The sequence below is a fragment of the Cydia strobilella genome, chromosome 26 (assembly GCF_947568885.1).
Source record: "Cydia strobilella chromosome 26, ilCydStro3.1, whole genome shotgun sequence".
Classification (NCBI taxonomy): domain Eukaryota; kingdom Metazoa; phylum Arthropoda; class Insecta; order Lepidoptera; family Tortricidae; genus Cydia; species Cydia strobilella.
The window spans coordinates 6,104,087-6,118,689 of NC_086066.1; the positions used below are offsets into that span (position 1 = coordinate 6,104,087).

Genomic DNA, 14,603 nt, shown 5'->3' on the forward strand with positions numbered 1-14,603 from the left:
GCTTTGGCCTACTCTCGTATAGAGGGCGTTGACCGTTTCGTTTGTTATTTATAATTTTAACGTATATCAGTGAAAGAACATGGGTCAAAATCATATAAAAATAATTAATGCAAATAATAAAATCATTTATCCATATTTAAATACATTTTACGTATTTTTATAAATCTTCTTTTTTAGTTTTAAAGTATGTCGATAGATGGCAGTGAATTTACAGTGGTTACTAAATTTACTATGACAGTACCGCTCTATCTTATTATATCCTCTTTGGTCATAGTAAATTTTGTAACCCCAGTAAATTCACTGCCATCTGTCGACACACTTTAAAACTAAAAATTAAGATTTATAAAAATACGATAAAATGTATTTAAATATGGATAAATGATTTTTTTTATTTGCATTAATTATTTTTATGATTTTGACCCATGTTCTTTCACTGATATGCGTTAAAATTGTTAAATAACAAACGAAACCGTCAACGCCATCTATACGACAGTAGGCCAAAGCTAGTAGCGCCCTCTGAACGAGAATCAAATTTTCTTGATTTTCGAGGCACGTTTTTTCCTTAGACTGTATCCATCTATTACGGAGTTATATCTATCTTTGCATTTATATATCTATTGTCCTAGGGTGTAAGCGAATTGGTGTAGTACTGTAAGCTTGCACTGTATTAAATAAACAATAAAAAGGACAAACAATAATAGCGCTTTCTCTGCCTCCTACTGAAAGTTCCATAAGAGCACTGCTTAATAGGAGTGCTCACTTCATACATCAGTCTTGTTACCGAAACGACTATTATTTTCGTAGTCGACATCTAGCGTCAAGTAGCGGAATTATCAGTACTGCTACTCGACAATAGATGTTGCGACGAACGGAAAGTCAACGATTTTCAGCTAATATTATAACCGGATTAACCAGAACTCTATTTTCGACTTCTTCTGATTATAATATTAGTTGTAAATTGAGCAATATTCTTTTCGTCATTCGCGACCCAAGTGACATCTAGTGTCGAGTAGCAGTACTGAGTTCCGCTACGTGACGCTAATGTAGGCTACGAAAATAATAGTCTTTTTGGTAACAAAACCGATGTATAGAGTGATCATTGTTGTCATCTTAATTCTCTTTGGTGGGATGGTGCAAGTGGCGCTAATACTACTAATGGCTTTTTACAAATCTTGCAACAAATGGCATGCGATTTTAGACAACTGGAGCAGCGAATTCAATCGATCGATCATATGCTGCAATGTATCGCAATTCGAAATCGATTATCGTTTAGATTTGAACAAGCCATGTGCTGCCATCTAGAGACCAGACGCCGAACTACGACATTATGAAGCGTTTTAAACAATAACTTAAATAATTTTACTAAACGTCACTGTCAACTTTCTGCTGTGCTGTGACTGTCACTGTTACTGTCATACTGTCAAAATTGTCTGAAGACAGAAGCGTAAACTTACTTTCAGTTTTTCAGGAATTTCTGTTAACCATGTCTGCAGCAGCCCCCGAAGCCCCAACTAAATCGGCTTGTATATTCTGTAATATTGTGAACAAGCTAGAAAACACAGAGATACTGTACGAAGATGAAGAAATCTGCGTTTTTCGTGACATCCGACCAGCAAGTCGGTTCCACATTTTGACCATACCGAAAAGGCATATAGAAGACGTTAAATCTTTAACAACGGCTGATAAAGACTTAGGTAAGGTGACAAAGAATGTATGTATTGATATGTACTTGCTTTTCTTATCTAAGATAGCTAGGATAACGGTAGGAATTGTAAACGTCTAGAATTGAAAATGAATTTCATCTAAATCGATTCAGCGGTTATAGGAACAAAGAAAACTATACTCATCCTTTTCTTTTGGGTGCTAGTACTAGTGTAAGACAAAGATAGTTTGATTCTCTCTGTCTATGTTTTTGAAATGAGACAGTCCCTTGACAAACTATAATTGAAAGATTTATGTACCCCTGTCTTTGCATATTTTAATGTATGTGTAATTGCAATACCCTTTTAGGGTAACATGTTGTAATCAAACCATTGTACTTAGAGTAAGACCTGTACACCAACATGAGAGCAATAAATATTCTATTCTATTCAGACGGACAGACTTTCGCATTTATAATATTAGTATGGATAAGAATCAGGTTACATTGCAGGTCGAATATACAATTACACATTCAGTTACACTGAGACTACCTTTTCAGGTGTACATACATTTGCAACATATATATTTACATTACATATTTATCTAAATACTGCAAATACTTATGACTAACTTAAGTGATCATTAACACAGTAAAAAAATTTTTCTATAAGCCACATTTTTCATTTATTTTTGACTTGAATAGTTTGAGATCCATGTCTTTAAAACAATCTGGTAACTTGTTATAAATTGTGATACACATTATAACTATAGGCGTTTTTTTCCGGGTGAATACCAGGTATGATTTCTGTGTTCATTATGTAAGTCCATTTATATTTGTATTTCACCTGTTGGCAAACCTTAATAATAAATAATAAACAAACCTCACCTTAGAGGACAAAGTTGTCAGGATGCTTTTAATTCTGCTGAAGTCAAAGCATCTCAATTACTGTATGTTAATATTGTTTTGACGACCGGTCTGGCCTAGTGGGTAGTGACCCTGCCTGCGAAGCCGATGGTCCTGGGTTCGAATCCCGGTAAGGGCATTTATTTGTGTGATGAGCACAGATATTTGTTCCTGAGTCATGGGTGTTTAAGTATTTATACATATATTATATATAGGTATATTGTTGTCTGAGTGCCCATAACACAAGCCTCCTTGGGCTTACAGTGGGACTTAGTCAATCTGTGTAAGAATGTCCTATAATATTTATTTGTTTTGTTTAAAATATAAATGGTCCCTTCCTTACAGTTGAAAAGCTGCTAACCGTAGCCAAAGAGATGTTAACGAAGAATGGCCTGTCAGAAGACGTTGCCAGGTTCGGATACCACTGGCCACCATTCCGGAGCGTGAAGCACCTTCACTTGCACACCATAGCTCCGGAGAATGAAATGGGGTTCCTCGCCAAAATGATGTTCCGAAAGGATTCTTATTGGTTTGTTACGGTAAGATGCTTGTTACCATAAGTTGGGTTGTAGATCTTTTTTAGGGTTCTGTACCTCAAAAGGAAAAAAAACAGAACCCTTATAGGATCACTTGTGCGTCTGTCTTTCCGTCCATCCGTCTGTCACAGCCTCTTTGCTCCGAAACTACGGGACCAATTAAGTTAAAATTTGGTACACATATGTAAGTCTGTGACCCAAAGACGAACATGTAACGTCTACAAATCAATTTGAAACATAGGGGCCATATTTGGGGGGTAAATGAGAAAATTAAAAACCGGCCAAATGCGAGTCGGACTCGCGCACCGAGGGTTCCGTACTTTTTAGTATTTGTTGTTATAGCGGCAACATAAATACATCATCTGTGAAAATTTCAACTGTCTAGCTATCACGGTTCATGAGATACAGCCTGGTGACAGACAGACGGACAACGGAGTCTTAGTAATAGGGTCCTGTTTTTACTCTTTGGGTACTGAAAAACATGAATGAAAGGGCTTATTGTGATAATCTCAAATATAATTTCCGTTCTTCGCACTGCTAAAATGGATTTTTTTGCCACATATATAACTTGAGGATTTTTTAAATTTTTAATTTAATGGTTATAAGTGATTGTTTTAAATGATAAATATTTAATTACATATATTTGCGCCCCTGTTTAACAAATAACTTTTTCTTTTAGCATGATTACGTGATGTCAAGACTATGACGAAACTGATGAAAATATTACAAGTATTGCACATGAGCGGAGAACACGAATATCGACCAAGTTTGGATGAGCTTCTCATTTGATTTTGAACCTAACGGAAAGGTCGGTCTTATTTTGCATGTACAACGAGGGCTACCGCGTTTAATTTCGCCGCTAGGGGCGCTAGTGTAGATGGAGGTCTTTCAAAATGTCAAATGCATAGAAGTTTGGGGGGTTTCAAGTTTTTTTTATCGGGAATTTCACTCCTTATTCATAACTGTGGTAAATCTTTGTCCATCTTTGATTAATCATGGTAAACAATAGATATAGCTTAATAAATGTTAGTGGTTTAAAAAAAGTGCCAACTAAAATATATGCAAAATTAAACAGGATGAAATGACACATTGAGACGTTAAAATACCTTTGTGTATTAGAACGTATTGATTTTATAAAGAAGATTTTATAAAAGAATTTTAAGATCTGTTTTTCTGGACCTACGTCTACAGTGGCGCCAACTGGTGAGCACAAAAACGGTAGCTATCATTTATTTGCAATAAAAACTTGTATAGGCAACATACCTAATGGTTAATGGTTATTACTTGTAGCAATGTAAACGTATTTATTCTTATTTATTGTTATATTGGGTTAAAATAAACTATTAAAGTTATATATTTTAGTATTAATAACTGCCCTACTTGATTTATTATGTACTAGCTTTTGCCCGCGACTTCGTCTGCGTGGACTTAGTAGCAGCAGCTAAAGTAAGTATAGCACCTGGAAAAATTCTCATAGCAATCATTTAGGTAATTTGAGCATATTATGCACACAAATTAGCAGGCACTTCATTAATTATCTCAATTCCACCCCGCTTTTTACTTTCTTAAGGGATGATTTTCGGGATAAAAACTATCCTATGTCCTTCTCAGGGACTCAACCTATCTCTATGCCAAATTTCATCTAAATCGATTCAGCGGTTTAAGCGTGAAGAGGGAACACACAGACAGAAAGACAGACAGACAGACTTTCGCATTTATAATATTAGTATGGATATATAGTATGGATTAGTATGGATAGAAGATTTTAAATGCAGCCTGTATAATTTTGCTGTAACCCAGGCCATAAAACGTCAATAGGCCCTCACAGAACGAGCCGCCTCGCAAGAAAATTACCGCGCAAAGCGTTGCTACGGGCGAGGCACGTCTCCACCGACCGAGCTGCTTCGCGCGGTAATTTCCTCGCGAGGCGGCTGTTCCGTTCCGGAACCCCGGAACCGCCTACTAGCAATTAACGCCTCATTTTGCAAAGCGACTTCAAAAAAGTTGCTATTTCAAAACGCCCTCATAGAGATGTGTGCCGACTGATGGCAAAATCATCGGCGGCGCCGTCCGATGTTTTTCGGATATAAAATACTTACATCCATACTAATATTATAAATGCGAAAGTCTGTCTGTCTGTTTGTCTGTGTGTTCCCTCTTCACGCTTAAACCGCTGAATCAATTAGATGAAATTTGGCATAAAGATAGGTTGAGTCCCTGAGAAGGACATAGGATAGTTTTTATCCCGAAAATCGTCCCTTAAGAAAGTAAAAAGCGGGGTGGAATTGAGATAATTAAGGAAGTGCCTGCTAATTTGTGTGCATAATATGCTCAAATTGAATGATTGCTAAGAGAATTTTTCCAGGCGCTATACTTTAGCTGCTGTTACTAAGTCCACGCAGACGAAGTCGCGGGCAAAAGCTAGTAAGGCATAAAGTATTTATGTGGCCAAGATACGCAAGCAGCCGCGCCACCGTCATAGTCTTCATACGCTGCAGCCGGCCGGTCAATTGACACCTTCTCGTTATCATAAGGCCCTGGTACTAGCTCCTTGATAAATTCAGTTTTTGGACAGTTTTTTCTCGATTTTGGCCACAGTAACCTACTAATAAACGGTCTTAAGTCTTAATTCGACCATTAAAGTCGGCATGTAGAAGTAACTAACCAACTCCCTCGGGGGTTATTACAATCCACTCCCGCGAGAACAATATAGGCCTTCAGTTCAGTACACCTGCATGAAATAAGATCTTTCACGAGCAAGTGTGATGAAATTGATGAAAATATAAAGATTAGCAATATAGGTAATGTCATAAATATCATAATGTTTATTATTGACGAATACGGACACAGAAACGGAGACGGACGGTATTATATGACTGCACCAAAGACCAGTAAAAATAAAGATTTCTACTTATTATTGGCGTCAATTAGCAACCTTATGAATCTTATGTTAGATTCAGAAAATAGCCTTTTCGAAATCAAGGTCACCTATTCGAAAAAGGGCTTTTTCCTCCCTGCTAGGAGGGATCAAAATGGCACTTTTTTTCCCTGCTAGGATCCACTTTTACTGGGACACTATTTTTGTTTTTTTTCTGCATAATGTAAATGATTTCCTCATACGTGATGCTGTATACACATAGTAGCATAATTGGGGCATTTTCTATAAAAAAGGGACCTTATCGTCGATGGCGCTTACGCCGCACAGCGTCGCGCGGCATTGTATTTATAGCGGAGCATCGTTAATAATGGCGTAAGCGCCATTAACAATAAGGTCCCTTTTTATAGAAAATACCACAATTATTTTCACCTTGGGCGTTAACACGCCCTCGCCGTAATCGAAGAGGTCCTTAACGGATCACATTTCATCAGAAGTATGATGGGAGAACTTGAAAATGTTGGTTCCTACACGGAAAAAAAGGATATCTTCAGCCAAGAATACCAATATGCTCGGCAATATTATTTAAATATAAGTAAATATTGTCTTGGAATAATTATATATTCTTAGCCCAAGAAACCCTGTTTACTTAATTAAAGAATAATATATTCTTAATTTATTATTTTGTTTTAAGATAATATTCTTGAATGAATAATGTTTTATTCTCCTCTGAAAACTATCATAGATTTTGAATGAAGACTATAAAAATTCTTGGTTGGAGACTATGTAGTATTCATTTGAGATAATACTTTACTTGGGTTAATATATTTAGAATAATCTTGAGTTAAGAAAATTATAATTTTCGTTTGAGAGTTAAATATAAAGGTACTGTTCGGATTCAGACTGCACCAGCAATACTGCTGCTCCATTCCACTGCATTACCGCAGGTAATGCTAATGTGAAAAAGGTAATTTTATCGAGAAATAGCTATTTGAAAAATAACTCTCAATCCAGATATGTAGAAACTCAATATAAAAATTACTTAGCGCGATGTAGAAATTGCCGCTCGGTATGAAATTCATACAAACCAGTTTACCAAATAGAACGCTAGATGGCGCTGTACCGAGAGCGGCGATTTCTATTCTACATCGCGCTAACATATTTTTTATTTTGTTTGTATATAAGGATTGCGAGTTTTTTTTATAGCTTCATTTGTAACTAGTTGTTTCTTTAGTAGTGTAGGTACTACAAAAAAAAACTGAACTTAGGTCTTAGAGTGACTTAGAACTTGGCATAGTGATTGGCAGGCTTTACTGACTACTTGTCTCGGACTGTATCTTTATCCTATGAACATATACAAAGATATGTTATCTACAGAAATTATCAATAAGTAATTAAAAACAACTAAATTTTCAATTACAAATTAGTTCCGGCAAGCTCGGCCGAATTGCACCTTCCCATACAAACGTAGTTCCGCTCTCATTTTAAAACTACTTGTTGGATTGTAATGAAACTTTGCGCATACAATGACATGAGGTATATCTAGGTCTGAAATTAGTTTATATAGCTCCAGTTTATAAAACAAACGAAATAGAGCAAAAACAAGTTTTGTATGAAAAACTTAAATTCGCTGTATTTTTTAAACTATGGTATCTGAAGCTACATAAACTAATTACAGACATAGATATACCTTATCCTATTGTAAGTACAAAGTTTCAGAGCAATCTAGCTAGTCGTTTTAAAATGAGAGAGGAACTACGTTTGCATGGAGAACCGAGCTTGCCGGAAGCCCTTAAGCGAGAATAAATTATTATTTTGCCCCTCACTAGCTCGGAAAGCCGTCTTTTATCCTTTAAAACAAGCGGGGAAAAACGCATTTTATCCACTAGTGGGGAAAGTAATTTGACCTTGGATGGAGCGTGTTTAAGTAGCTTTTGACAGATAACAAAACGTAAAACGTCATAATAATGGTTCGTTCGATATTAATTATCATTAAATAAATGGTTCGAGAATTTAATAAAAAATACCAATTTTAGTTTTATTTAATGATTTTAAGTCATAAACCTTAAATTCCATAAGAAACATTTGTTTTTTTAAATGATGTAGAATGTAATTCTGAACGCACAAGTTGAGTCGATGCAATTTCAAAACGCATCGTCAGAAAACCGACTCCGACACGTAAAAATACACAACTTCCCGAGTTTTCTGTTATAATATCGTATTATCGTAAAAAAATGAGTGATTCCAGTGATGAAGATGATCTAACGCCTGTGGATGTTGCACTTTCCTCGCTATAGTGGGGAAAAGTTTTGTGTTATACACGGGTGCAAATGTATTTTACTTCTCGTGTGTTAAAACACTCGCTACGCTCAGGATTCTATTTTAGAACCACTCGCTTCGCTCGTGGTTCAACTATAGAGTCTTTTCGCTTGCTCTTGTTTCAATTCCACACTCGCGGGTAAAATACAACTTTGCACCCTTGTATAACAAATAACTATTTTAATTTATATTAAAATCACGCTATCATTGCACTTTACGACCCCACAGTACTTATTAAACTCGTCAAAACAAATCCCATCGATATATCTCATGGCGACACTCGACAGTACCTAGTTAGATACCGAAAAGTACCAATTTCTTTTTTAAAATACCACGTCGGTGGCAAACAAGCATACGTGATGGTGAGCAGTCACCGTAACCTATGGACGCTTGCAACTCCGGAGGTGTTACATTGCATCTAACTTCATCAGCATCACCTTGCTTTTATATCCCCAAACACACTAAAATAGCAGTTAGATTGCCTCAATTTGCCTTGCCTCCCTGTCACACTTACGTACGAATTTACAAGTGCGACAGAGAGGCGACACGTCGAACGTGGTTCGCGGTAGACCCTCTGTGCCCGCCAACATCGAAGAATCGAAAATGTCTCTCTTTTACGAACGATAGATTTTAGATTATTATTTGATGTTGGCCGTTTAACCTAGTTTGTTAGTAAGTAGGCTGCGGAACCCTAAAAATGATCCGCTAATGAAAATGGGGACCTTATTTTATCTTATCTGTTGTATCAATATGGAGTTGCCAGTAATTAATTTCTGTTATTTTATTTTATTTATGGATAATATCATAGAGTAACTTATACTAGAGCGGTACTGTCATAGTAAATTTTGTAACCCCAGTAAATTCACTGCCATCTGTCGACACACTTTAAAACTAAAAATAAATATTTTTAAAAATACGATAAAATGTATTTAGATATGGATAAATGATTTTTTTTATTTGCATTAATTATTTTTATGATTTTGACCCATGTTCTTACACTGATATGCGTTAAAATTGTTAAATAACAAACGAAACCGTCAACGCCATCTATACGACAGTTGGCCAAAGCTAGTAGCGCCCTCTGAACGAGAATAAAATTTTCTTGATTTTCGAGGCACGTTTTTTCCTTAGACTGTATCCATCCATTACGGAGTTATATCTATCTTTGATAATATCCAAGAATATTTTATCCTCAGATTTCAATTTTCATACGGTACCTACTAGAGCTACTAGAGTTAGACCATGATAAGTCTGCAGCGATTTGGATAGCCCAGACTGTGCAAGTGTGCTGTCAAAATCGTTGCAGAGTTATCTTGGTCTAACTCTAGTATGAAGAACTTTCGCATTGTGGTATTTTTTCGTTGTCACAATGCCTAGAAAAAAATACCGTGGGAGCATAGGACTATCGAAGAAACTTTACTGAAACACACCCAACTTGTCAGTAGAAAAAGGTAAATTCTCTATCAGAAGTCAACTCTTCGTGCTAATTTTTTTTTTGCATTGCCGCCTTTTTCTACTGACGAGGTCGCTGTGCCAGATTATAACTAGTATTTAAATTAAAAATATATGGCTAAAATTATGGCTAAAACTGCATATCGGACTGTAATTATTATTCACATATTATTTTTAAAGAGATCGTGCTTGACTGTTTTCCTATTTTCGTATTTGCACGCTATTTGAAATTATTACACTGGTATCCCTAAGGCCAAATGTCATGTTGATGTCATGTCGTGACATTTAGTTTACTTATTTGCACGTTACATGGACTGTGATTCTACTTCTACCGTAGTGTTTAGTAAAATAACAATAAAACTACAAAACTGCGACTACATTACATGTTACAATAGTTTTATATCGCGATGGCGACCCCCGCGGACGTGCGAGCAGTTTTCGAGGCCAAGTTAAAAGAAGGAATTCCTAGCCCACCAGGAGAGTTTCACCCTTTGGACTTGGAAAGGGTAAAGGATGATAAATACTTAACAAGGTTGTTATTACACCAAGAAAATGACGCGAAAATGGCTGCCGACATGTTATGGGACATTCTTGTGTGGCGGAAAACGAATAATATGAACGATATCAATGAAAACACCGTAAGAATGGACTATGTGAAAGAAGGTGCGTTCTTTCCTCACGGACGCGATGTAGATGGGAATTTACTGCTTATAATCAAGTCTAAGCAGCATGTGAAAGGTCAAAAAGACTTCGAGGAGCTTAAGAAAGTGATTGTATACTGGTTTGATCGCGTAGAAAGAGAGGAGCAGGGTAGACCTATTACTTTATTCTTTGATATGGAAGGTTGCGGCCTCGCAAACATGGACATGGAGCTCATTAAGTATTTAATTAGTTTGATGAAGCTATACTACCCATATTTCCTACATTATATCATCGTTTACCAATTGCCTTGGGTCTTGTCCGCTGCGTTCAAGGTTGTAAAATCACTGTTGCCAGCTAAAGCTGTTGAGCGTATGAGATTTTCAACTAAAGACAATTTGAAGGATCTTGTGGCTCCTGAGCAGGCATTGACATGCTGGGGCGGCAAGGACCCGTATGTGTTTGAATTCATTCCGGAAAACAGAGGTGCTAATGATGTGCATACACCCAAAAAGGTGACGTTTGCAGAGCAAGGAGACAACCAGCATTCTCCCGGAGAAATGCTAAGACTCAATCCCAACGATACAATCGTTTTTAAGAATGAAAATGATGAGATATCGGGACAATTCACTATAACCAATATGGATGAAAGTGCCATATCCTTTAAAATAAGAACTACTTCCCCAGAGAAGTTTCGAGTACGACCCAGCTCTGGTACATTAGCCACCGGCTCCTCACAAACCGTACAAATTGTGGTGCAGCCAGGATTCCAATTCCGTACTGTCACTAAAGACAGATTTCTCGTCATGTCCGTACAAATCCCGAAGCTGGATGTAACACCGAAGGAGCTTACCGACATCTGGCAGAAGTCGTCCGGCAGCAAAGTTGATGAGTACAGACTGAAGTGCCACTTCCCGGAGAAGGATATGCCAAAGAATGGAAGCATGGTGGACGGTAGGAGTCCAGATAAGCCCGACTCAGTCACAAACGCTTTAAATAACTTGCAGATTAACTACGAAATGTTGCACAAACAGGTTAAAATGCTTAAAATATATCAATTGTTTACGTTGATTCTAACAGCTTGCGCTGTTTTACTCGGTTACCTTGTCTATAAGAGTTCAAATGAAGATAAGTATTGCGAGCGCATGTAGCCCATAGAAATGGTGGTATTAGATACCACTGTGGATGTCAATGTCTTGTTAAATGGTTTCCTAATGTTTATATTGATAACTAACACGGTTATCTTTGTTATATATTGCCAGTTAGTGCGTAAGGTGGAGCAGTTGCACGCTACTTAGATTTACTGATGTACTGACAGTGTTTTCAAAATTGCGAAATATTTCACATGGCAAAATATTGAAACTTTTTTGTATAGGGGAAGAAATTTTCAATTAAAAAAAAATGGAGATACTTTATTTCCTATGGAACATTCTAGCAGTTTCGAGGAACATTGAGCGCTAAAAAAAAAGAAATCATGTTTTTTTCATAATTTGAAATATCAAGGTCACAGAAATATCTACTCAATAGAGTAAATAGTCATAATCACCTATTATTATTAAATTTACATAAACATAGATTATTTTAATTACCGATCATGTACACCTACAGCTAAAAATAATGGTTCACAATTAATTGAAGATGCATTAAATGTGACGTTCCACGGTAAAGGTACCCTATGGCGGTAGGCGCTTACGTGGCGTAGCACCGCATTAATATTCGAGCGTGGTTAATAATAATAGCGTAAGCGCCAACCGTCAATACCTTTGGCCGTGGACCGTCATATATCATTTTCAAGGTTCTTCATTGGCGTGTTCTACTCGTATTAATTAAAGTGCCATTAGTTTCATTTGTTCATTGCTCACTTCATTTGTAACTGCAATTTTATTTAGACTTGTACAGTCGCCATTCGCCATCATTTATATCGGAACGGCCGAGGTGCTCAAAAATATCTGAACACGCACTCTAGCGCCTTGACAATATAGGCGTGTACAGATATTTGTGAGCGCCTCGGCCGCTCCGATGTATCTGATGACGACTACTGCACTACACTTATTTCAGTTTTGGGGAGTTTTGTTATTTATACTCGGAATAACGAGCTCTCGATCCTAATAGAAGAAAAGTGCCCAAAAATTTCCATAAATTTTCTTTTCTTCGACTCGGTTAAAGTCATACAGTCTATGAAAAATGGTATTGGAATGGAAATAAAAACCTTGGGCCACTTTTTTTCTCCTATTACAGGATTGAAAGAGCTCGTGTTTCTGAATAGAAATAACATAAAAAGATCCAAAAAAAAAGTGGATTATATTATATTTCATTTTTATATTGTTGATTTTTAATGTTCATTATCACGATCATGACTATTATTCACTAGTCAATGGTTCAAAAATTCTGGACTATTACAGAATGAGTTCATAAAGTTTCATAGGAAAGTTTTATAATGAAAATGTGATGTATTTTTTCAGTCAGTTTAATACCGTAATCAATTGTAAATTACTATACCTACATATATAATGTAATTATAAACATCACATTCCAAATTATCAATTATATTATTTAAAAAAAAATGATTTTAAGTTGTAATAAATATATAAGGGGTAGGAAAAGGCTTAACTTTGGATTAGGACCCTTTGCTTGGAAAGCATGTGACGTTTTTCTAAACCCTTTGTCTAAAAACGTCACATAGTTATGTATAAATTATTTTAATAATGTAAAAAAGTAGCAAAGTGGGCCTATTAGAGATTTTATAAATAAATTATGTCAAAACGCATAGCTTTTTAAATTTAGTACTTAGGTAAGATCTACTACTTTTTCTGTTGACATTGACATTATTAAGGTGCTATTGGCATTTATAAAGGATGAAACATTTGTTATTCCCTTCGCCGAACCTTCGGCCGAAACATGATTTTAGTACCGAAACCGAAACTTCGATCGGGCACTACCGAAATACAGTTTTTTGGCCGAAACATAATTTTTATGCCGAAATCGAAACTTCGTAGAACACTTATGTGTGGTGAAACAGTATACGTGAATGCTTGTGTACCAAAACAGACAAAGTGGTACCTTTTTTTCTAAGAACATCGCATAAGTGACGTTCCACGAGTAAAGATACCCTATGGCGGTCGGCGGTTACTCTTACCTCACTTAGCACCACATTAGTATTGGGGCGTCGTTAATAATATCGTAAGCGCCAGAAGGTACCTTTACACAGCGTGTGACGACACGGCGTCACATATTTAGATTTTTTTCGCACTTTATATACAATTTTTAATTGTAAGTATAAGTAATATTGTATTGATAAGGTTTCCACTAATTCCAATGTCGAATTATTAGCCAATAGATACGAGTATTGAAACATACAGTATGTTATCTCTTGTAACACACGGCAAAAGCGATTATGTATCTTATCTTATCTTACATCCTAATCTGCTAATAGTTTTCATGAAAATGTTATGAAATTAGAGTTACTATACAAACAGCAGTGGAAGTTACTAAGCGGGGGTTCGAAATTATTTTGTAAACCTTCTCTAATTAATAATGCATAACTTGTACAGTCGCCATCAGATAAATCGGAGCGGCCGAGGTGCTCAAAAATATATGAACGCGCACTCAACGCCTTGACAATGAGGGCTATCGTTTTTTTGCTCACCAGTTGGCACCTCTGTTGATGGAGGTCCAAAAGACTAAAGACCAGCTGTCAGTCATTGAAGTGACAAGTGACATTTGACATTTCGAACTATGGAAAAGACCACCATCTACACTAGCGCCCCTAGCGACGAATTCATACGCGTTAGCCCTCAGAGGCGTGTTCAGATATTTGTGAGCACCTCGGCCGCTCCGACATATCTGATGGCGACTACTAAATATTAAAAAAATATCCTGTATGTCGCGATTGTGGTTGTATAATAACTCAACCTACCGTTCAAGCCAAGTTCAAGCATTTCGAAGAGAGAATTATTCTACAGTGTAGGTGTAGGTACTCATAGTAAAATATTCCTATGTGACGTTCTCAATCAAAAGATACCACTTTGTCGCTTACCATAAATACTAAATTTGCTTGTACCTTTATACGAATAACCTGTCAGAGCGTCCTTATGGCAAGCGACAATGTGGTACCTTTTGATTGAGAACGTCACCTATATGCATTTAGTTTATTTAATATAGTTTTGGTTAGAATGAATAATAAGGTGCATTCGGGTAACTTCAAAGCACTTCCGAATGTTAGGCAGTGAGACACAGA

The 14,603-nt window shown here is 36.6% G+C and overlaps 2 protein-coding genes across 2 annotated transcripts; both read left to right on the forward strand.

Annotated features, from left to right (window-relative positions):
• Positions 1 to 1,435: 1,435 nt before the first annotated feature.
• LOC134753102 (adenosine 5'-monophosphoramidase HINT3-like) lies at positions 1,436 to 4,423 on the forward strand. Its single transcript, XM_063688866.1, has 3 exons — positions 1,436 to 1,694; positions 2,891 to 3,084; positions 3,761 to 4,423. Exons 1-3 carry the CDS (start codon positions 1,484 to 1,486, stop codon positions 3,785 to 3,787), a joined length of 432 nt encoding a protein of 143 aa, XP_063544936.1. The 5' UTR covers positions 1,436 to 1,483; the 3' UTR covers positions 3,788 to 4,423.
• Positions 4,424 to 10,037: 5,614 nt separating this feature from the next.
• On the forward strand, positions 10,038 to 12,650 carry LOC134753420 (motile sperm domain-containing protein 2-like). Its single transcript, XM_063689312.1, has one exon. The coding sequence runs from the start codon at positions 10,135 to 10,137 to the stop codon at positions 11,515 to 11,517; it is 1,383 nt and encodes a 460-aa protein (XP_063545382.1). The 5' UTR covers positions 10,038 to 10,134; the 3' UTR covers positions 11,518 to 12,650.
• Positions 12,651 to 14,603: the final 1,953 nt, after the last annotated feature.